At 36.0% G+C, this 22,769-nt stretch overlaps 1 protein-coding gene across 1 annotated transcript in view; it reads right to left on the bottom strand.

Moving 5' to 3' along the window:
* The window catches only part of KCNH1 (potassium voltage-gated channel subfamily H member 1), an 867,393-nt gene that overhangs the window by 188,564 nt on the left and 656,060 nt on the right, over positions 1-22,769 (bottom strand). The window contains exon 10 of the mRNA XM_053712386.1: positions 11,717-11,913. Coding sequence (XP_053568361.1) covers positions 11,717-11,913 — 197 coding nt within the window. The remainder of the gene's footprint in view (positions 1-11,716; positions 11,914-22,769) is intronic.

Raw genomic sequence — 22,769 nt, forward strand, 5'->3', positions numbered from 1 at the left:
AAACAACAAGTAAAGAGACTAGCTAAACACATTAAATCATATTTTACAATTAACAACACACCAGATATACCCTTAACAACAATATGGGAGGCACACAAGAGTACAATCAGGGGAGAACTCATTAAACTTAAAGCATACACAACGAGAAAGAGGAGGGAAGAATGCACCACTTTGGCCAAAGAAATTGCAGATTTAGACTACTTGCATAAACAGTCCCCTGACAACAACCTTGTCTTGGAAAACCTTAACTTAAAGCGTGCACAATTAAACAATTTCCTCCAGTTAGATGCTCAAAGACAATTATTGTCCTTCCAACAGACATTCTATAGGGAGGGAAACAAGGCGGGGAAATGGCTAGCAAGAGCTTTAAAGCATAGACAACAAAAAACATATATACACTCCATTAAAAATGAGTCAGGAAAACGGTCAGAAGACACTCATAAAATAGCCGAAGTTTTTAAATCTTTTTATCATAAACTTTACAACTTATTCCCAGGCAGGGACGACTCCACTCATAGTCACACTTGCCACCAATACCTTTCTAATATACAAATACCACAACTGAGTAGCGAGCAAAGAGAGACCCTGAACCAACCCTTTACCATTAAAGAAGTATTAGATGCTATACGTACCCTGAAAGCTAGCAAAGCGCCGGGCCCGGATGGTTTCTCGGGCCTGTATTATAAAACCTTTTCAAAATATCTTGCCCCACACTTAATCTCTTTATTCAATCACATAGCAGAAGGTCATGAATTCCCCGATACTATGTTGCAAGCACATATCTCAGTTTTAGAAAAACCGGGCAGGGTGCCTGATGTCCCCGCCAACTTTAGACCAATATCCCTGCTCAACACAGACTTGAAACTTTATGCAAAAATTTTGGCCTCTCGCATAAATCAATTTCTCCCAGAACTAATCCATCAAGATCAGGCAGGCTTCGTACCTAACAGAGAGGCGAGAGACAACACTGTGAAAGTACTTAATCTCATAGACCTTGTTTCCACAACTAACATACCAGCCCTTTTCCTCTCCACTGACGCCGAAAAGGCATTCGACAGACTTGACTGGACCTATTTACGAGCGACTCTTAGTAGATTTAATTTCCCAGACCAGTTTATCCAAAGAATTATGGCCCTATACTCTAATCCAACAGCACAGGTGAGAGTAAATGGGACGCTTTCTGAGTCCTTTGAAATCAGAAACGGGTCGAGACAGGGCTGCCCATTATCCCCATTGTTATTTATTTTATCACTTGAACCACTTGCAATTAGAATTAGAGAGAATCTGCACATCAAGGGAATCATAGCAGGCACTAGACAACATAAAATGGCAATTTACGCAGACGACCTCCTACTGACGATAACTGACCCACTTAGATCTATCACATATGCAATGACTGAGCTTTCCTCTTTTGGCAGGGTATCCAATTTTTTGGTTAACATGACAAAGTCAGAATTCTTACCGATTAAGATTCCCCAACAGACACTAGAGGACATCAGAGCACTCTGCCCCTTAAAAGTACAACTCAACCGTCTTAAATATCTGGGAGTCTTTCTGACTCCAAACAGTCAATCAACACGCAAACACAACTATGGGGAACTAATTAATGAGTTTCAATCCCTAACCTCTTCTTGGCTTCTAAAAAATATTACGTGGATGGGTAGAATCCAAGCAGCTAAGATGGTACTACTACCTAAAGCATTGTACATCCTACAGACCGTACCGGTCCAGCACATCTCCAGGGAAGTAGATATCTTGCAAAAAATATTGAATGATTATATTTGGAGACGTAGACCACCACGTATTAATAAAAGCACGATTTATAAAGTTCCTGAGCAAGGCGGTCTGGGGGTCCCACACCTTAACTCATATAAACTTGCAATCTCTCTTCAGCGTGTCTTAGAGTGGTGCGGTTATGAGGGAGATAGATCTAAGGGGTGGGTACAAATAGAAACAAATATGGCAGGCACAACCCACTTAGGAAACAAATGTTGGAATATTCAGGCACTGGGGAATTCTACTATCTCCCAGTCCTCCACGTCTAACGAGACATGGAGAGACTGGTTACATGTCCTTAAGGCGTACCCAAAAATTTCTTCAAAATATTCCCCACTTACAAACTTATTACTTAATCCAGAGTTCCCTCCGGGATTTACACAGGAGAAGGGTATACATGACACCCTAACTTCCCCAGTACAAATTCACACTTTATTAGAAAACAACAAGGTAAAATCCAAACAACAAATTGACTCATTATCAATACCTTTTTTTGCCTCCTGGTTTAATTACCTTCAGGCGAGACATTTTCTACTCACACATAAAAGTAAAGCAGACTTTATGCGACCTTTGACAAAATTCGAGCAAGCATGCTTGAGTGATTTAAAAGGTCTCAGATCGGTTTCTACGCTATACAAGATGGTATTGGAGAATAGATTTCCGAATCTACCTTCATACACCGCAGGGTGGGATAAAGAGCTAGAAACGACTACACTTGCTAAAGATTGGCAGTCAAGATTTGAGAATCTATCGCACTCAGCTCATTCTGCAAGAGCAAAAGAGACAAATATTAAAGTCTGTATGCGGTGGTACATGACCCCAGCCAAAATTAAGCGCATTTTCAGAGCGAGTTCAGACGCCTGTTGGAGGGGTTGCGGCCTACCAGGACATATGACACATATCTGGTGGGACTGTGAGCCCATCAGAAATTTTTGGTCAGCAATCTTTCAAGAAATTAATACGGTCTTACACACACAAATTAACCCGAGCATAGAATTAGCACTTCTCCACAATGATCCTCCCATAACATGCAAAATTCGCAAACAGCTGTTCAATATTATGTTAAACGTGGCAAGACAAATGATACCCAAATGTTGGAAGACTACCAAAATTCCTACTATTGGTGACTGGGAGAAATTGGTCAGCTCAGATTTAGTGTTAGAAAGATTTCATTATCTCCAGGTAGGAGGATTGGCCTTTTTTGAGGATATGCTACTTCTATGGGAGTCATATAAATATAAGCCCAAGTAAGATTGACATGAATGGTCTCAGCCATATATGCAACATAATAGCCTCTTATAGCAGGAACACGCTACTTCCCAAAAAGCGTTAACTTAGCTATAGGGTAGCAACATCTCTGACACCCGAGCGCATGAGTCACTCCTTTTAATAATGTAACCTATTATGTTGATGTCTTTGTTTTTTTTTTGTTTTTATTATTTTTCTTTTTGGTTTTTTCCCTTTTTCTTCTGTTTCAAATTAAGTTTAGTATTGATGCGTAGTGGCTTGGTTAAATAGAGGCCTTGTCATATGCACCCTGATTGATGTAGCACTTTCATGCAAAGGTCCTGCACTCAAGAGCATAAGCAAACAAAGATAAGCGATTTAATGGAGTTATATTCTCTTGGTTTGCCAAAGACATTAGCCCAGATGAATAGACTAAATCTCACATGGACTGGCTGCTTGAATTTTGGTGCATGGGAGGTTTTCTTTGTACCTCTATGGCCTGAACACTGTGTAATTGCAACATGCTAACCTTTATTGTTGGAAAAATGTTTTGTTGTATTTCATGCATATAACTTAATAAAAAATAAATATATATAAAAAAAAAAGAGTGGGGGAGAGAGAGCAAAAGAGAGGGGGAGAGAGAGAGCAAAAAGAGAGGGGGAGAGAGAGAGAGAGAGCAAAAGAGAGGTGGAGCGAGAGAGCGCAAAAGAGAGGGGAAGAGAGCACAAAAGAGAGGGGGAGAGAGAGCAAAAGAGAGGGGGGAGAGAAAGCAAAAGAGAGAGAGAGCAAAAGAGGGGGGAGAGAGAGAGCAAAAGAGAGGTGGAGTGAGAGAGAGCGCAAAAGAGAGGGGGAGAGAGCGCAAAAGAGAGGGGGAGAGAGAGCAAAAGAGAGGGGGGAGAGAAAGCAAAAGAGAGAGGGAGCAAAAGAGGGGGGAGAGAGAGAGCAAAAGAGAGGTGGAGCGAGAGAGAGCGCAAAAGAGAGAGGGAGAGAGCGCAAAAGAGAGGGGGGAGAGCACAAAAGAGTGGGGGAGAAAGATCAAAAGAGAGGGGGGAGAGAGAGCAAAAAGAGAGGGGGAGAGAGAGAGAGAGCAAAAGAGAGGGGGAGCGAGAGAGGGCGCAAAAGAGAGGGGGAGAGCGCAAAAGAGAGGTGGAGAGAGCACAAAAGAGAGGGGAGAGAGATAGCAAGGGGTGGGACCACTGTACTGCAAAAAATGGCCAGTGTGAACGGGCTTTAGGACTAGTTGTGCATATAAAAGGAATCATTTACAGTTGTCAAAACATATTTTTGCTTGAAGACATTAAATTTAAGTATTGATGGAATTTATGCACTATAAAGCCACTTAAAGCGCGTACAATGGCCTAGATTAATAGACACTCATGAGATTGCCAAGGGGCCTTATTGGAAAGGAGAATTGTAAAATTAATTGAGCATAACCTTGCCTATATTTTCCAGTGAACGTTCCTGCCACTGTATACATTATTATGGTAAATTAGTTTCTCTGAATAGAACAAGGGCTTACTGTGGTCATTATGGGGCTTTTTAGAGGCGTAGTTATGTCTCATGGTCTTGACATTATGAGGTTGATTTACCAAATGTCTGTCGGACCTGATCCGACACTGCGGATCAAGTCCGACAGACATCGCTGAATGCGGAGAGCAATACGCTCTCCGTATTCAGCATTGCACCATCAGCTCACAAGAGCTGCTGGTGCAACGCTGCCCCCTGCAGACTCACGGCCAATCGGTCACCAGCAGGGAGGTGTCAATCTGAAGACTCGCCAGAAACACGGGCCCTCAAGCTCCGTTCAGAGCTTGATAGATAGGCCCCCATGTGTGTCCCACTATTTCAAAGCTGATGAATTTGTCTTATTTTTATTGTTTTTCATTTCTAAACTTTTTCAAGTTTTCTTTTTTGCATATATTAGTGTGAACTATATTTTTTTATAGTGTGGTCTGCTTTATAGAGGGAGTTTTTTTTATTTTAATTAGTTGAAATAAGTTAGGTGTTTTTGAATGGTTACAAGTTAAAAGTAATTTCATTGATTACAATGGAGCTTAATTCGCAAGTCATCACTGTAATGAGGGGCGGTTATGAACATCTTTAAGTTGTGACATTTTAAGTTGGTATGTTGTGGCAAATTTATGAGTGGGTTTTATTGATTCTAGGCCAATAACTGGATTTCTAAATAGAGATTTAACATATTAGATTACAGGGGTTAATAATATATGGCATAAGTAACTTGGGAGGCATTCTCTCATTTATTGGTCTTCATAGCTGCATTTGTTTAGTACTTAATAAATTATAAATAATAAATCAATTATAACTTTTTTATGAGTCCATATTATATATCAGTGTTTAAGCATTTATATACAGTATATATATTGGATTTATAAAACAATAAGACACATCTCTTTACTGTCCCTTTATTTTAAATTTAAAAAAGGTACCATAGGAATACAATTTGAAACAACTTTCCAATTTAGTTCTATTGTCTAACTTGCTTTATTCTCTTGGTATCCTTTGTTGAAGTAGCAACAATGAACCTACTGGGAGCTAAGGTATATGGGATATAATATCAGATGTATTTACAAAATGAATATTAAAAACAGTTAACACAAAAACTATTCAGAATATTCAGCTAAATATATTCCTACATATTAAACTAGACGACATATAAGTACTATCTACATACAGCAGCTGATTGAGGTCTTTCATTAAGTAGTTGAAATTTATTAGTAGGGTTTTACATTTATTTACAGTTGTGCACTAGGCAAGTCTTATTTTTATTTTAGGCCACCGGGGCTCTGTTATACATCACATTGGAACACTGTATTGTCATTTTTAATTGGAGACTTAATTTTGGATGTAATCATCTAGGAGGATTTTAGACACTTATATTGGAGATTTAACTTTGGATGCCATTGTTTACTTTGGATGCCATTGTCTTGGACACTTTTTTTACTGTAATATTTTGGACTTACTTATTCTTTAAACGTTTTGAATATTTTTGTATTTTTTCATTTCTTAGTATTATTATCTAGTGCATACTATATTTAGATGGTACGTATATGTTATCTTGTTTAATTTATACACATTTAGCTGTATTTCACTTGTGTTATCTGTTTTTTTAAATTCATCTTGTTAATAAATCTGGTATTATATCTCATAGCCTTTTTTGGTACTTTCCTTTTATACATTATTTTACTCTATCTGAATCATGAAAGAAAAAAAATGGATTTCATGTGCCTTTTACTATTTAATGAACTGGAATAGACCCTGTAGTTTGAGAATCCCATTATTACCCATTCCACAATTTGCATAATGAACACAGTTATATTAATTAACGTTTTACCTCTGTCATTACCTTGTATCTAAGCCTCTGCAGACTGCTCCCTTATCTCAGTTCTTTTGAGAGACTTGCATTTTAGCCAATCAGTGCTGACTCATAAATAACTCCATGGCAGTGAGCACAATGTTATTTTTTTATGGCACACATGATCTTTCAAAATGCACTGAGATAAGAGGTGGCCTTCAAGGGCTTAGACAATAGTATATGAGGCTACCTAGGTTTAGCTTTTAACAAAGGGAAGAAAGTAAATCCGAAAACTGTTTAAAATTGCATCCCCTATCTGAATGATGAAGGTTTAATTTTAATTTTTAATTTTGACTAGACTGTCCCTTTAATGCTTTTAGAGCTATTGTAGAATGATACATGAGGAGGAATTTATTACTAGGAAATATTATTACATTTTCCAATATCTTGTGCAAATATAGCTAGCTACTTTTTTAAGAGTTATTTTTATAGAACTTTTAGACAACGATAGGGAAGAAATTTGCTAGATGAGTTACAGTATAGCAAATCCTGAATTTATACAAGCTGAATGAACACCAGTACAGCAGAATATATCAGCACTAAATGATATTCATTCTCACAAGTTGTACTTTATTTTCTTATCACATTTCAAATTATGGGCTCTGTTTCATCACTTAAATGAGCTCATTAGCATTTCTCTTTTTTTTGCCTCTAATTGAACTTATTGGGTTTGTTTTATCTCAACACAATCTATTGAACATCTATTTGATTTTAGTATGTATGGCAAAGTTAATATGGAATATAAGGACTAAGAATGTTAAAGGGATATAAACCCAATCCCCCCCCCCTCCATGATTTAGACAGAGAATACAATTTAAAAAAAAAAAAGTTTCAAATTTACTTTAATTATTAAAATGTCTTTGTTCTTATGGCATTCTTTGTTAAAGAGCTACTACATGCCATCTAGTATTCTCGCAAATTTATAACATTCTTTTCAAAACGGCTGCCATATAGTTCTGCAGATACATGCACGCTCCTGAACTTATCTTCCTGCTTTTCAACAAAAGATGCCAAGAGAATGAGGAAAATTTGATACTAGAAATTAATTGGAAAGTTGTTTAAAATGACATGCGCTATCTGAATCAAGAAATAAAATGGATAGTTTTATGTCGCTATTTAATCCTCTTCCTCTATAGTACTATGGTTCCGGTGCAGTCTAGTTCACAGACTGACGATGACAACCGGACTTCCTGGATGCAGAGGCATAAAGCAGATAGTAGCTGAGCTCTCTGATCTTGTGTGCAAGAGTTATTTGCCCTATATACTTGATACTTTACCAAAAGGTTTCAGAGTGGGTAGAGTTATGCTGTTTGCAAAATGACAGTATTAAAGGGACATAAAACTCCAACTTTTTATTTCATGATTCAGATAGAGCATCACATTTTCAACAACTTTCCAATTTACTTCTATTTTCAAATGTTCCTTGTTTTCTTGTTATACTTTGTTGATAAGTAGGTAGGTAAGTTTAGGAGTGTGCACGTGTCTGCAGCACTATATAGCAGTAGTTTCGCAACAACGTTATACATTAGCAGGAGCACTAGAGGGTAGCACTATTTCCTGTCAGGAAGTGCTTCAGGCATGTTTACGCTACCTATCTAGAAATCTCTTCAACAAAGAATAACATGTGAACAAAGTAAATATGATAATAGAAGTAAATTGGAAAGTTTTTAAAAATTGTATTCTCTATCTGAACAATGAAAGAAAAAATTTGGATTTAATGTCCCTTTAATGTGCTATGCATGTTCAGTTATACAAAACATATTTTGAACATACAATTAAACAGTTAAAAAGCTAACATTAGGGGCATCATTCTAGTGTAAATATTAAATGTTCGATTTCATGAGTGCATTTCATAGTTAAACAAAATCCCTTCACATATTTAACCTCCTCAAAAAGGTTAAAACAAATAATTTTTAAATGATAGGAACCTGGGAAACTAAATTTCCCTAGGGGGCGCTAACAAGCCCACAATATATAAACAAACAAATAACTTGTATGATCCAAATTGGATCTACAAACTCATCTTATGGAATAGAGTCCCATATATAATGTCCATATGATGGTAATCCGAAGGGAAGACACTGATGGTGTTACTTCTGGAAAATCTGAAATTGGTCCCCCTTTAGTTATCAGGCTACACCAGTATTCAGCTGCTCCTCTTCACAAATACCCAACTGGGTCGAACCTATTACTATGTTGCAGCACTCTGATGTGCTGTTAGTAGCTTTCTGCAGTCTCACAGTCCTCCAGCTCACTGCACCTCGATAGACTGTGAGTCTCCAGAACACTCCTAACAGAACACCAGGGTGCTTCAACACAGTAATAAATCATTATTAAAGATGTACCCTAATTCTACTCCAGATGAGCTATGGCCAGTGAGTGGAGCATACGCTTGTATAGCTGATTCTTATTTGCTACTCCACAGCGGCATCCCTTCCAATGCCAAAATGTGGCTTGAAAATGTCCTGGATTATATCCCTTTAATAAGGACTAATACATACATATTGGTATCTTTCTGAAGATATAAGACTTTCAGATGTATATAAAAATAAGCCTAATGGTCATCAGATTGTTTTCATGATCAAATTACGGTGCATCAGTAAGAGTTTTTACTCTATATGGGCGTGTGCAGAATAATATATCTAGAAATCTTCCATGTACTAGCATCTTAAGTAACTTATCTGCTCAGAGAGATGTTAGTGGCTTGTATCATATGAACTGAGTCATCACTGATGCAATACAAAGCTACCTGAGTGAGCATAATGTTTAAAATGCTGGTGCACATATACAGAGCATATCTGTGGTGGCAGCGGTGGTCTTTATTGTCAGAGCTTGAACATGGAGGTCCTCTTCATGCGGTCACCAGTCACACACAGTGACACACTGAATATGGAATGCTAGGTACCCCTTTTATATACTCTTATGTACTTTTGCATTCCTATTGGCAGATTTGCTTGTTCAAATTCAAATCAGCCAATAGAAAAAAACTTTAATTCTATTGGCTGATTTGAATTTGAGCATTCTAATAAATAAAAGAAGTACCTTGCATTCCAAATTCAGTATGTGGCTGGTGACCGAATGAAGAGGACCTCCGTGTTCAAACTCTGATGAAGACCAACGCTTTTGCTGCCACCACTACCGCCACCCGGATGAATATAAAAAGATGGACCGCTGCCGGGACGAAGAAGGACCACCGCCAGAATGAAGATGAAGCGCCGTTTTTGAGTGTTTTTTTTTAAGATTAGTTTTTTGTTTTATCTTTGCACAATGATAGCGCTCCACTCATAATCTGGCCTTTACTGTCACTGGCAACATTATTTTCTACCAGTATAAACACACAAAACAAAATTAGGTTCTCATGAATAAACTTTGCATGAATATTATGGATAAAAAAAAACTCTACTCAAGAAAATGACGAGAGCCTTTTTAGCTTCTAGTTGAGTACATTTCCTGTTTCTACACACAAAGCAATTTAGACATTGCAGGCTCACTAAATAAAATCAAAGTGTCTAAGAGTATTAAAATTATTTATCAAGTTGAGTTAGTGCTCTTATTTTCCAGAAAAAGATAGTACCTGTAATTCTGCACAAAACCAGAAACATTTATTCACTTGAAACTTATATCAAGATCACAGAAAGATATTTTGTAACAAAAAGCATTATTATTATTATGACTAATAATATTACTGAAGTAAATTATATAGTTTAAAATATATATTTCTAAATTTCTGTTTAGTGATAACAAATCACAAATTATTTTTCGTTTAATACCCATAAAGCTCGATATTGTTACCTCACAAAATAAAAGAACATAAAATCATTATCTGCCTCATTAATCACCCCATTTCCTAATATAATAACCAAATGTGCACGATTAAAGATAAACAAAATGGTGGTTTTGATGGTTTAGCCATTAAATCACAGATTAATAGTATGCTGTGATGCTAATAAGTGACACTGGCGATTAACCTGTTGTGCTCCAAAACTATAGAGATATTTGTGCATATCATTTTAAGGGAATTGAACATTATCAGGAATTCAGAACTAGTAATCATTGCCTGAAAAAAATGGTTCCTTACTATTTTGTTCCTGGAATCATATGAATTAGTAAAGCAGCTTTAATTATGCATTCAATAAAACAGGAAAGTCTAGTGAAATTCATGGGAAATTATAAGAAATGTTACTAATCCTCATTATACTGTAACAAAGAAATATATGTTTATGATGTAGGGGTCAATAAGCCATTTTTTTGATGATGCAATCACAATAATTAATTCTCATAGTTTATCAGCAGCACTTTTGTTATTATTGGTTCAGTGAAAAATGATTGAATATTTATTATGTGGCAGTCCTGGTTTACTGATGACAATCCATATTCACGATACTTAAAGGGACATAAAACCCAATTTCATTCTTTTGTGATTTAAATAGAACATACAATTTTTAACATCTTACCAATTTACTTCTATTATCAGTTTTATTTGTTCTGTTGTTATCCTTTTTTGAACAGCAGGGGTGTAAGCTCAAAGCAAATTTGATAATAGAAGTCAAATGGAAACTTTTTTTAAATTGTATTTTCTATCTGAATAATTAAAGAAAAAAAATTGTGATTAATGTCCCTTTAACACAGTCAATGAGCAATGACAAACTAAAGCTAGAATTTCAAGCAATATTCACTCTCTAAGTAAAATAACTAGCTATTATCAGAATTGTATTCCATTTATAAATACATTTAATATACCTTTAAGCAAATTAAAATCATTCTTTAAACTGAAGACCAGGTTTAGAATATTTAATCAAGAAATCTTACTAAAATGGTGTTGCTGTTTCATGCTATTACCATCTGAGAAACATTAATAAAATATTATCTGGCTTGATATAAATAATCCAAAAGAACAAATATCGGGTAAACAATAAAAGTCTCAGATCATTTCTACGTCATTTTGTGTAAAAGAGATACATTGGACTGGTAAAGGAAAAAAAAAAAACACATTCCTTTATCTTTTTAGTATTTACATTATGAGAATACTTTTATATTTTTTATTATTCCAATTTAGGCAGTTTTGCATGAATCTGATATATAACCATAATGGAAATATATACAGATGCCTTCATTGAAAATATGTTTAGAGATGTACTGTGTACAAGCTAAAAAATAGTTATTTTTTATTGTGTTATTTAGTATCCTATAACAATCCAATAACTCTCCATTATCATGAAAATTAATGTTCCAATGATAATTAACCTAATAAAAAACCACGGAAAAGAGCTAAATAAAAACAAGTTTCAGTGTAACAATGAACATTTAGAAGATACACAGTAGTAAACTATTACAGCTCACCCTTTTCCTTAGGTTGTAGGTTAAAATCAAGTTTCTGGAAAACGAGTGTGAAAAGGCTGTATAGAATTCTAAAACTTTCAATAAGGCATCTCTTTTAATGACGTGCAGATCACAGTATGTGAGAGCCCTGACGTTAGCACAGGAGGGGGCAAGTGTAGTTTCCTTCCAGAAAACATCTCCAAACACATCACCTTTTCCTGCAGAGACAGTGAGAAGGACATTGTTAAACAGTCAATCGAGGAAGTTAATAATATCCCAAAAGTCACAAACATCATACTATACCACAGATAAGTTGCTTGACTTAGCTAGTCATTCAAAATTATGTATCCACCAATATCTGGCCATGTCCTGCTCAGGCATGCTACAGAACCAAAGGTGCACAACCATAACTATGGGCCAGATTACAAGTGGAGTGCTAAATTATTGCACACCCACAAATTTTAATTTTATAAATGTGCCCCAAATGCCCGTAAAATAAAGTGGTGTATATTTTATTAAAAAATAAAGATAGCAGCATCTTTATTGTTTAATAAAATAACTGCACTAGGCAATATTTTGGGGTTAAAGTTGGCGGGAGTGGGGTGTTAGAAAAAAAAAAAAAAAACAGCACTGAAAAGTGCCTTTACATTGCTGTCTATGGGAACAGTGTGTTCCATGTAAATATATATATATGCTTATATACATATATATTTATGTGTTAATATGTGTATGTACCACATATATATGTATATCAGCATATACATATATATTTAAATTTGCTGCCATCGCTGTGCTACTTACCCCCTTTCACTGTGCATACGTTCTGAAGGCATTAGAACGAGACTTCCATTGGAGCCTATGGAAAAGCACTCATGTGAGTGCAATGCTTCCTAGCAATGCGAACGCGAGCTCGCGTTTGCATTGTGCTTTACTTGTAATACCAGCACACATCAGCGTGCGCTGGTATTACTCAGTGGGGCGCTAATATTGCTTGCGTGCAATCAATATTTAGTGCTCCACTTGTTATCTGGCCCTATGTATTTAATCACTTAGCAAAAAAAGGTACATTTTATTTTAACACTTTTATGTTCTCTTTAAATATTTTATGTTGTTAAAATTGTATAGTCTAAGATCCAAAGACATACAAGTATTGTTTGTGATGTCTAATGTCACCCAATACCTCTCTGCCATTTCCTCCTGTATTTGAAAATTCATAAACTTTGCCTATAGTTTTTTTTTTTACTTTAGAGTCAAGTCTTTAATAAACTGTAACAAATTATCTCCAAAATATGTACACCCACTACACACAAAACAAAATCTAATGTAACTGATTTCTGAATTCCCCACTGCATTTCTCCTACCTACCAGTCTAATTCACCTGTAACACTGCTGACAAACTCCTTTTTCTACTGCTTTTAAAAATCCCTGCAGCACTTTTACGTTTCCCTGAATTACACATAATCGCCCCATTCTCACGTATAAGCCATTAAGTAATGCTGTTCAACCATAACTGCTTACCTCAATTTCCATATAATCTACTGAACAATCTATTTTGTAACTGGGCTACATGGTGTCTGTTATCTGAAAACATAATTTCATTCCTGCACCCAGGATTACACCATTAATATATAACTCACTTCCCTGTTTAAACATTCAGCAAAAATTCAGACCTGTATCATAAATCGTACGGAGCGTGATAGATATGCCCCTATGAGTTTTCCATGCACAATGTTGTCTTTTTGCAATCAACTTCCATTGCACAGGTATTACAAGTCTTAAAAAATTGTGATTGCGCCCGCGCATTCACATTTTAAGCAACAATCCTTTCTGCGCTTGAAGAGCTGTAGTTAAGTTTTGCGCAACATAAAAGTTTAATGAAACACTTAAAAAATACATTACAAAGTACAGTTACTCTCAAATTAACATTGTCTATTAAAAACTATTTAAAAAAAATATTGCTCACATAAGGGCTCAAAGATACGAGATCTCGGGTGTTAGAAAAAAACAGCAGACGAAGGGATATTACAGTGACATACCTACACATACATAGAGAAACATGGCTTTATATGTATAGAGATATGTTTAACTATGGAGATAATGAAACGATGTTACATTACAATCGTATGCACATTAAGCAATATCTCAGATTTATTTTCAATGCGATATTCGCATATAGATCTTGAGATATCTGAACATATATATATTCATATACATATCGCAATAAATAGATATATCAGTCCAAATATCGTCAAATATATAGAGAAATATTTATTTAGAAATAAATAGGACATATTCTGTTGAAATATGAAATATTCGCATTTTCATGAACACTTTTTGAGGAGAATTCATCATGGGCTTTGTTTGTTTTTGTGTTTTTTTTTCTATTTGTCTTCTCTTTTAACTTATATGGGGAATGCGTGAACATGTGGTTTGCATTACACGGCTTAAAGCGTGTACAAAATAAGTTATTTTGCAACTTGTAATAGTTGCAAAACCCCAAATGCGAAAAATCCATAACGTGCGCAGTGTTTTCACAACCTATTTGCCGTGTGACTTGTAATCTTGCCCTCTGTATTTTATCATACTCAGCACCTACTAATAATCTGATATGATCTGTTTCCATATGGTTATGTATATTGTGCTTCATGTTTTACAACAGTAATTCTTGTTTAGGTAGTAATGTGCTGCACAACCTTGAGATAGAATCTGCACTAGTAAAATTTAGTTGTACTACATTATGCAACATATAGGGGTTTATCAGATGAAACAAAACAGCAGGTATAGCCTGTATATAAGCATTTAACTATAATAGGCAGTATCACCACACTCAAGCAATGTGGCCAGAACAAATGTTTACAGCAATCTCACATATGTGATTGGTTATATAAAAGGGGGAAAAAGAAAAAGCAAATGAGGGGTTACAGGCTATCTTTTATATCTTGATAATGAATTACATTTTACATATTACTGCTCATTCAATGCCCACTACTCACACAAAGACCATACACTGCTATAGCTTCATAATATATTTAAATATTACATTTTACCTCCCAACTGTCCCTATTTAATAGGGACAGTCCCTAATTCTGAGCTCTGTCACACTTTCCCTCTGAGACAGCATAATATATCCTTATTTGTAGAGCTTTCCTTCGCCTGCCCATAGATCACCCTGACACACCTACCAACCACCCAGGAACACCCACCAACTGCTCAGGCATGCCCATGATCCAACTCACTATCCACCCCTGTCCTCTCCTGACATGGCCCTTCCCACAAAACTGCCATTGCCCTCCTCAGCCTCCTGAGACCCTAATACCTTGACAAAAATGTTGCATTTACAAAGTGGCTTCATGGGGGTTTTCCCATAGCAGCTTCAGAGTTTTATATAACTTTGTTTTGGAATCCAGACTCCCTAACCGGTTACCTCATGTTTCACAACAGAGAGTACCGAACAAATATCATCAAAGACATCTAAATAAAGTATTTTGATACTGAATCACCTATGGCATAAACAAACTAGTTGGTATGATTAGGAGAATATAAATTTTTTTTTGTTGTTTGTTTTTAAATGATTTAAAAATAATAATAATAAAAATAATACTATAATCATGTCACCTTGAAAAGAGAGAATTTAAAAATCGGTATAGATCATGTTTTATTACATTTGCTCTTTATGAAATGATAAAATCAATACTTTACTATGCAGAACTTTTTCTTGACATTGAGAATGTTGGTCATTTGTTAGTTTCAACTTATTAATTTAATAGCTGACATCCTTTATAAAATGAATCATTGTTATACAATGTATCACTATCTATATATAACAAATTTTGCATCAAGCTTCCAAATCATTAGTTTGATTGATGAGTTACAAATGAGACAGTTTGTCCTTAATTTTTGCTGAGTAATTTAATACAAGTAAGAACAACAAATGATTGCATATTTTATTAATGTTTGTCATTTCAACTAGATGTGAACTTTTATTTAAACCTTCTGGGACAGATTACAATTCTCACGCTATTGATAGCACTGGACACAATACGTAATATTGTTTGACCACCCTAACATTAGCACACAACTTGATATTGCAAGTCCGTGGTAAAACATGTTTACCAGGGACAGGTTAGAGCGACTGATAACGCTCTAGCCAGTGCATCCTTTCAGTGCATGTGAACGTGCTAACTTGGGTGCATATTAGAGGTTGGAAGTTATAGCTTACACTGAAGCAAAAGCCAAAACTGTACTATATTTAATGTGACTTGATACCTGAATTAAACTGTAAGGGTTAAAAAAAATGTTCAGAAAAAACATAAAAAAACATATTAAAATAAATTATTAGACTCATATGTACACTTTTTAATGAAAATATATCATCTAAATATTAATAAAAAGGTATTAAAAGGGTTAAAACGGATATGGTATACGTCAAGGTGTTTGACTGTAGAGGACTACAATGTATATATACACTGTGTGCAGAATTATTAGGCAAATGAGTATTTTGAAATCTATGTAAATAGTCTTCCTGCGCTAAAGGCCAGATTCTGTGGACCTAAAGCTAAAACATTTGAGGTGACACTGAATAGATGGAAATGATCACTCAGGACATAAAATATGTTGGGTATAAGCTAATATTTATTATTGATAAAAGAGATGATTAAAATATTTTCTTTAAAAAATTTTTTGTAAAATAATTTTTAAAAATTTATTAAAAATAGAATTTAATTGAATTTGTATTAAAAGGTTGATATAATAATGTTTTTCAGCAAAAATAACAGAGGCAAAAAAGATGAAAAGAAAAGATATAGGTGAGGTGAGTGTACTGAGCAGAGGATATAGTTAGTATACACAGCACATATAGTTAGTATGTTAGTATAGTTAGTGAGGTTATTCAAACAACAGATGCGGTTAATGTACAGCAAGTGTAATGAGTGCAGTGGATTTGATTGGGGTTAAAGTGTAAACTAAAATTGGTCAGCTAAAGGTGTATAAGCTCAAAATGTATTATAAACTGAAAATATTTAAACTGAACAGCTATAAAATAAATATACCTAAATACATAAAGTGGACAGTTGTGCAAAAAAGCAATGTTAATGAAACTTAGCTAAAAAATAATAAATAAAGTTAAATATTACAGTTAATTAGAGCTAGGTTAATAAGGCAAAATTAGTACAACTAAAACAGCGTAACTAAAATTTGGTATTAAAAATTGCCATTTCAAACACAATTGTGATAGAACTGAAAAAATGAAAGTTCTTTTCTGTGCACAGATAAAGAGTGTTGGCATATGCAAAATGTTGGGCAAGTGAAATTTTCAGTGCCGTCTCCTTTTTATGTTAAAAGTACCTTGTAAGATCAGACTCACAGTCTTTTTTGTAATTCAATCCTATGGTAAAATCAAATGAAGTAATCCGAAGTTCAGGTAATACCAGGTTACCTTAAGCTGCTTTTATTCAGGGAAGCATCTATCAGGTTGTTTATAAAGTACCTTATTTCTTTCCTTGTCCTTTGTGGTAAAGCCAGGTTACCACTAGGAATTTCGAGCCGCATACAGGGCTGGTATGACGTTAATGTGGTGCTTCCGCGTCTGGAAGCAGAGTAGTTCTCGTCCGGTCTTTTTCCTGCTGATGGTAGTCTGACGTCACAGACTACGGTGGCTCAAATTGGCCAAAAAGAAGTAACGCGTTTCGGTCGTGGACCTTTCTCAAACTTATCTGTGCACAGAAAAGAACTTTCATTTTTTCAGTTCTATCACAATTGTGTTTGAAATGGCAATTTTTAATACCAAATTTTAGTTACGCTGTCTTTTACATAGATTTCAATCATCAATTTTATCTGGGGATTTTTTGATATCAACCTGTATACTTTGAGGTGAATTGTTTCAGCGCTCTCTCTCTCCCTAGATATATTCCAAATGAGTATTTTGACCACATCATCCTCTTTATGCATGTTGTCTTACTCCAAGCTGTATAGGCTCGAAAGCCTACTACCAATTAAGCATATTAGGTGATGTGCATCTCTGTAATGAGAAGGGGTGTGGTCTAATGACATCAACACCCTATATCAGGTGTGCATATTTATTAGGCAACTTCCTTTCCTTTGGCAAAATGGGTCAAAAGAAGGACTTGACAGGCTCAGAAAAGTCAAAAATAGTGAGATATCTTACAGAGGGATGCAGCACTCTTAAAATTGCAAAGCTTCCGAAGCGTGATCATCGAACAATCAAGCGTTTCATTCAAAATAGTCAACAGGGTCGCAAGAAGCGTGTGGAAAAACCAAGGCGCAAAATAACTGCCCATGAGCTGAGAAAAGTCAAGCGTGCAGCTGCCAAGATGCCACTTGCCACCAGTTTGGCCATATTTCAGAGCTGCAACATCACTGGAGTGCCCAAAAGCACAAGGTGTGCAATACTCAGAGATATGGCCAAGGTAAGAAAGGCTGAAAGACGACCACCACTGAACAAGACACACAAGCTGAAACGTCAAGACTGGGCCAAGAAATATCTCAAGACTGATTTTTCTAAGGTTTTATGGACTGATGAAATGAGAGTGAGTCTTGATGGGCCAGATGGATGGGCTCGTGGCTGGATTGGTAAAGGGCAGAGAGCTCCAGTCCGACTCAGATGCCAGCAAGGTGGAGGTGGAGTACTGGTTTGGGCTGGTATCATCAAAGATGAGATTGTGGGGCCTTTTCGGGTTGAGGATGGAGTAAAGCTCAACTCCCAGTCCTACTGCCAGTTTCTGGAAGACACCTTCTTCAAGCAGTGGTACAGGAAGAAGTCTGCATCCTTCAAGAAAAACATGATTTTCATGCAGGACAATGCTCCATCACACGCGTCCAAGTACTCCACAGCGTGGCTGGCAAGAAAGGGTATAAAAGAAGAAAATCTAATGACATGGCCTCCTTGTTCACCTGATCTGAACCCCATTGAGAACCTGTGGTCCATCATCAAATGTGAGATTTACAAGGAGGGAAAACAGTACACCTCTCTGAACAGTGTCAGGGAGGCTGTGGTTGCTGCTGCACGCAATGTTGATGGTGAACAGATCAAAACACTGACAGAATCCATGGATGGCAGGCTTTTGAGTGTCCTTGCAAAGAAAGGTGGCTATATTGGTCACTGATTTGTTTTTGTTTTGTTTTTGAATGTCAGAAATGTATATTTGTGAATGTTGAGATGTTATATTGGTTTCACTGGTAAAAATAAATAATTGAAATGGGTATATATTTGTTTTTTGTTAAGTTGCCTAATAATTATGCACAGTAATAGTCACCTGCACACACAGATATCCCCCTAAAATAGCTATAACTAAAAACAAAGTAAAAACTACTTCCAAAAATATTCAGCTTTGATATTAATGAGTTTTTTGGGTTCACTGAGAACATGGTTGTTGTTCAATAATAAAATTAATCCTCAAAAATACAACTTGCCTAATAATTCTGCACTCCCTGTATATATATATATATATATATATATATATATATATATATATATATATATATATATATATATATATATATATATATATATATATATATATAAATAAAAATATGTGTATGTATATATATATATATATATATATATATATATTTATATGTGTGTGTGTATATATGTGTATTTATGTGTTTATATGTGTACATATGTATTTGCACACATACATACATATAAACACATAAATACACATGTATACACATATATAGACATGGTATATCTCTTAATTCCCCTTAATTTTAGCTTTTTGCTATTCTTAAAGAGACTTTAAACACTCACAGCATTTTATAAGCATAGTATTACGGTTATTCCCCACCTTCCATTAGTCATGGATGCTGCCATGTTGAAATGTATCTTTCACTACATTTCAATGCTGATGCGTTTGCACATGTGCAGCAACTCTACTTCAGATACCTGCAGTGTAACCTAGGTTCCATAACAGCACCCAAGATTGGAGAAAAGTGCATAAAATGTATTTAGTGTTTAGTGTAAATTTAAAGAGATTAATAAGGCAATGAAGTTGAGCATCTGTCTTGGCAATAACGAAATAAGATAGACCACATTTATTCTATGTTAGGCACAGTGAATTGATTTGAGTAGACACCAAAATGAAACCACAAAAAGGATAAACAAACTGACTTGGTATATCATTGCAGAGTATTTACACAGCATCTTGCTAACAGTTGAGTAACATATATAGGGCTAGATTACAAGTGGCGTGCTATTTTAGCGCTTCCTCTCGAGTGTTAACTTCTCTAGAAGTTAACTTTTTGAGCATGTTGGGTAGTGCTTGTTTTAAAAGTTGAAAGTAAAAAGAGTTGGACTTCAGACATTGGGACTGCGTTAATTTCTTCTCCCTATAGACTTCAATGGAGAGCGCAAAATGAAAAAACCTAATACCTATACTTGCACACTAACCCGATCACGTTTAAACTAAGAGCACTAAATCCAACATGAATTATGCATTTCTGTGTTACTTGTTCAGAGGATTTGCCTGGTATTTCGGTGCTGCATTGACCGTAATAGGCGGGATTAGACTGATATACTACAGGAAAGTTCTACTCTACGAAGAGCATTACTGGGCTAAAAAGAAGCTGCACCCAGGTGGTAAATTGCCAGAGAACAGGCTAACAACGGTATTGAGCCAGTTGTTCGTTCCTGTGAGTGTGCTTCTCTCTGTATGTATGTAGTCTCCCTATGGGAAAAAGGGGCAACCAGACGTGGACTCCTTGCTCAGTGTGCTTAGAGGAATATGGCTACACCTCACTGACGAGGCCCAATAAAGGCCGAAATGATCGTCTGGGGTTGCTGTGTTCCTTGTTCAAATAGGAATTGCCTGGTATTTCGGCGCTGGATTGACCGTAATAGGCGGGATCAGACTGATATACTACAGGAAAGTTCTACTCTGTGAAGAGCATTACTGGGCTAAAAAGAAGCTGCACCCCGTCAAGGCTGTCCCCTTTCTCCCTTGTTGTTCGCCCTGTCGGTGGAGACTTTAGCTGCACAGGTTCGGGAAATACCAGAGATTAGGGGAATAAAGATTGGGCAATCTGAAACCAAGTGTTTGTTATTTGCAGACGATATACTGTTCACGTTGACTGATCCTGCACTGTCTGTCCCTGCCCTTGTTGAGATCATGTCGATATATAAAAAACTCTCAAATTTTTCAATAAACATGGGAAAATCTATGATCCTGCCAGTCCAGACTAACACAGATGACACTCTATACATAACGACCCAAAAAGCATTCCCTTTGGCGAGTTGCATTACATATCTAGGGCTCTTCATCAAAACCACTATACATGAAACATTAGATTTGAACTATAAGTTGCTGAAGCAAAAAATTGAACTGGAGCTCAACACATGGCATAGGTCGGGGCATCTATCGTGGTTGGGAAGAGTAAACGCGGTAAAAATGTCAATCTTGCCTAAAATACTATATGTAATTCAGACATTAATACTCACACCCTCTAGATCATATCTTTCGAACCTACAGAAAATCATTGACCGCTTTGTCTGGTCCTACTCTAGATCGAGAGTCTCGAGTCACACTCTTTATCTCTCTAAACAGAGGGGAGGTCTGGGAATCCCGAATCTAGTAAATTACTATAGAGCAAATCATTTGGCACGTATCATTGCTTGGAATCAACGAAATGATCCCAAACCCTGGGTATCACTATATTCTCAAACTTTAAGTAATACTAACCTTACTGATCTTTGTTGGATTCCAAGTAAATACAGACCACCAGAAGTAAGACATAATCCCTTTATTATGGAGACCTTATCCACATGGGATAGACTAATTTCAACGCATAAAAAGATCTCCACCCCCATCTCACCCCTCACACCTATAATAAATGACAATATGTTCCCTGGGCTAGGAATATCTAAGCCGATCATCAAGGAGAGCGGATCAACATATGTTCCAATATATACCCTGATATCAGAAGGACACATAAAAAACCTTTCAGATATACAAAAAGAGATAGGCCCACCACTTGACTCCTGGTTTCTATACTTTCAACTTAGACATTTCTTACAGACGCATCCAAACAAGTCAGACATAATCAGACCATTCACGACTTTTGAATCTTTATGTTTGTTACCAATGACACCCAAACACCTTTTATCCCTCACTTACAAACTTCTGCAATCTGATGACTCCCTAGCACCCCCCTCATTCCGATTATCTTGGGAAAAAGAACTGGATTTACATCTAGATGACAAGGACTGGGAAAGGGGAATCACATCAATAATGAAATCGTCAATCTCAGCCAATATAGTTGAAACCAATTATAAATTGATTTCGAGATGGTATCTCACACCAGTCCGCTTACATAGAATCTACCCTACCACTCCATCTAGTTGCTGGAGAGCCTGCGGTAGTAGAGGTACAACCTCTCATATATGGTGGCATTGCCCTGTAATCAAACCCTTTTGGCAAGAAGTCGAGCAATATATAAATACGAAACTAAACTACAAAATTAATCTAACCCCACAAATGATACTCTTAAATATCCTGCCCAGATTGGGCTGCCATTATAAGACTTCTCTACTTCAGACAATGCTAAATAGTGCTAAGAGACTAATACCCAGACTCTGGAAAAAAACTAAAATACCAACATTACACCAATGGATCGCTGAAATAAATCATGTCCTATCTTTAGAAGAAATGTATCACAGCTATCATGCTAAGTCAGAACATTTTTATAATATTATGTTCCTTTGGAACCAGACACATTAACATGTGCGCAGCCAGCAGACTAATTATTGTCTAGGAATACCTTCACCCCATCCCCCTTTATCCCCCCTATCTTTCCCTCTTACTCAATCTTACTCACTCTGGTAAATCTACTTAACACTTCTCAGCAGGAGGTCTCATTGCAAATTGAATGTAGTTATACATTGTATAAAGAAGTCGAGGAACCTGTCTCTGCATTTGTATTTTATTTCTCTTTTCTTTTTCTTTCCTTTTTCTTATTGTTGTATAAAATTCTGGCCAAAAATATGTATAAGACTGTCTATATTCCAGTTTGTATGTTCATTTCAATAAAAAAAAATATTGAATTTAAAAAAAAAAGAAGC

Source organism: Bombina bombina, chromosome 4 (genome assembly GCF_027579735.1).
Source record: "Bombina bombina isolate aBomBom1 chromosome 4, aBomBom1.pri, whole genome shotgun sequence".
NCBI lineage: Eukaryota > Metazoa > Chordata > Amphibia > Anura > Bombinatoridae > Bombina > Bombina bombina.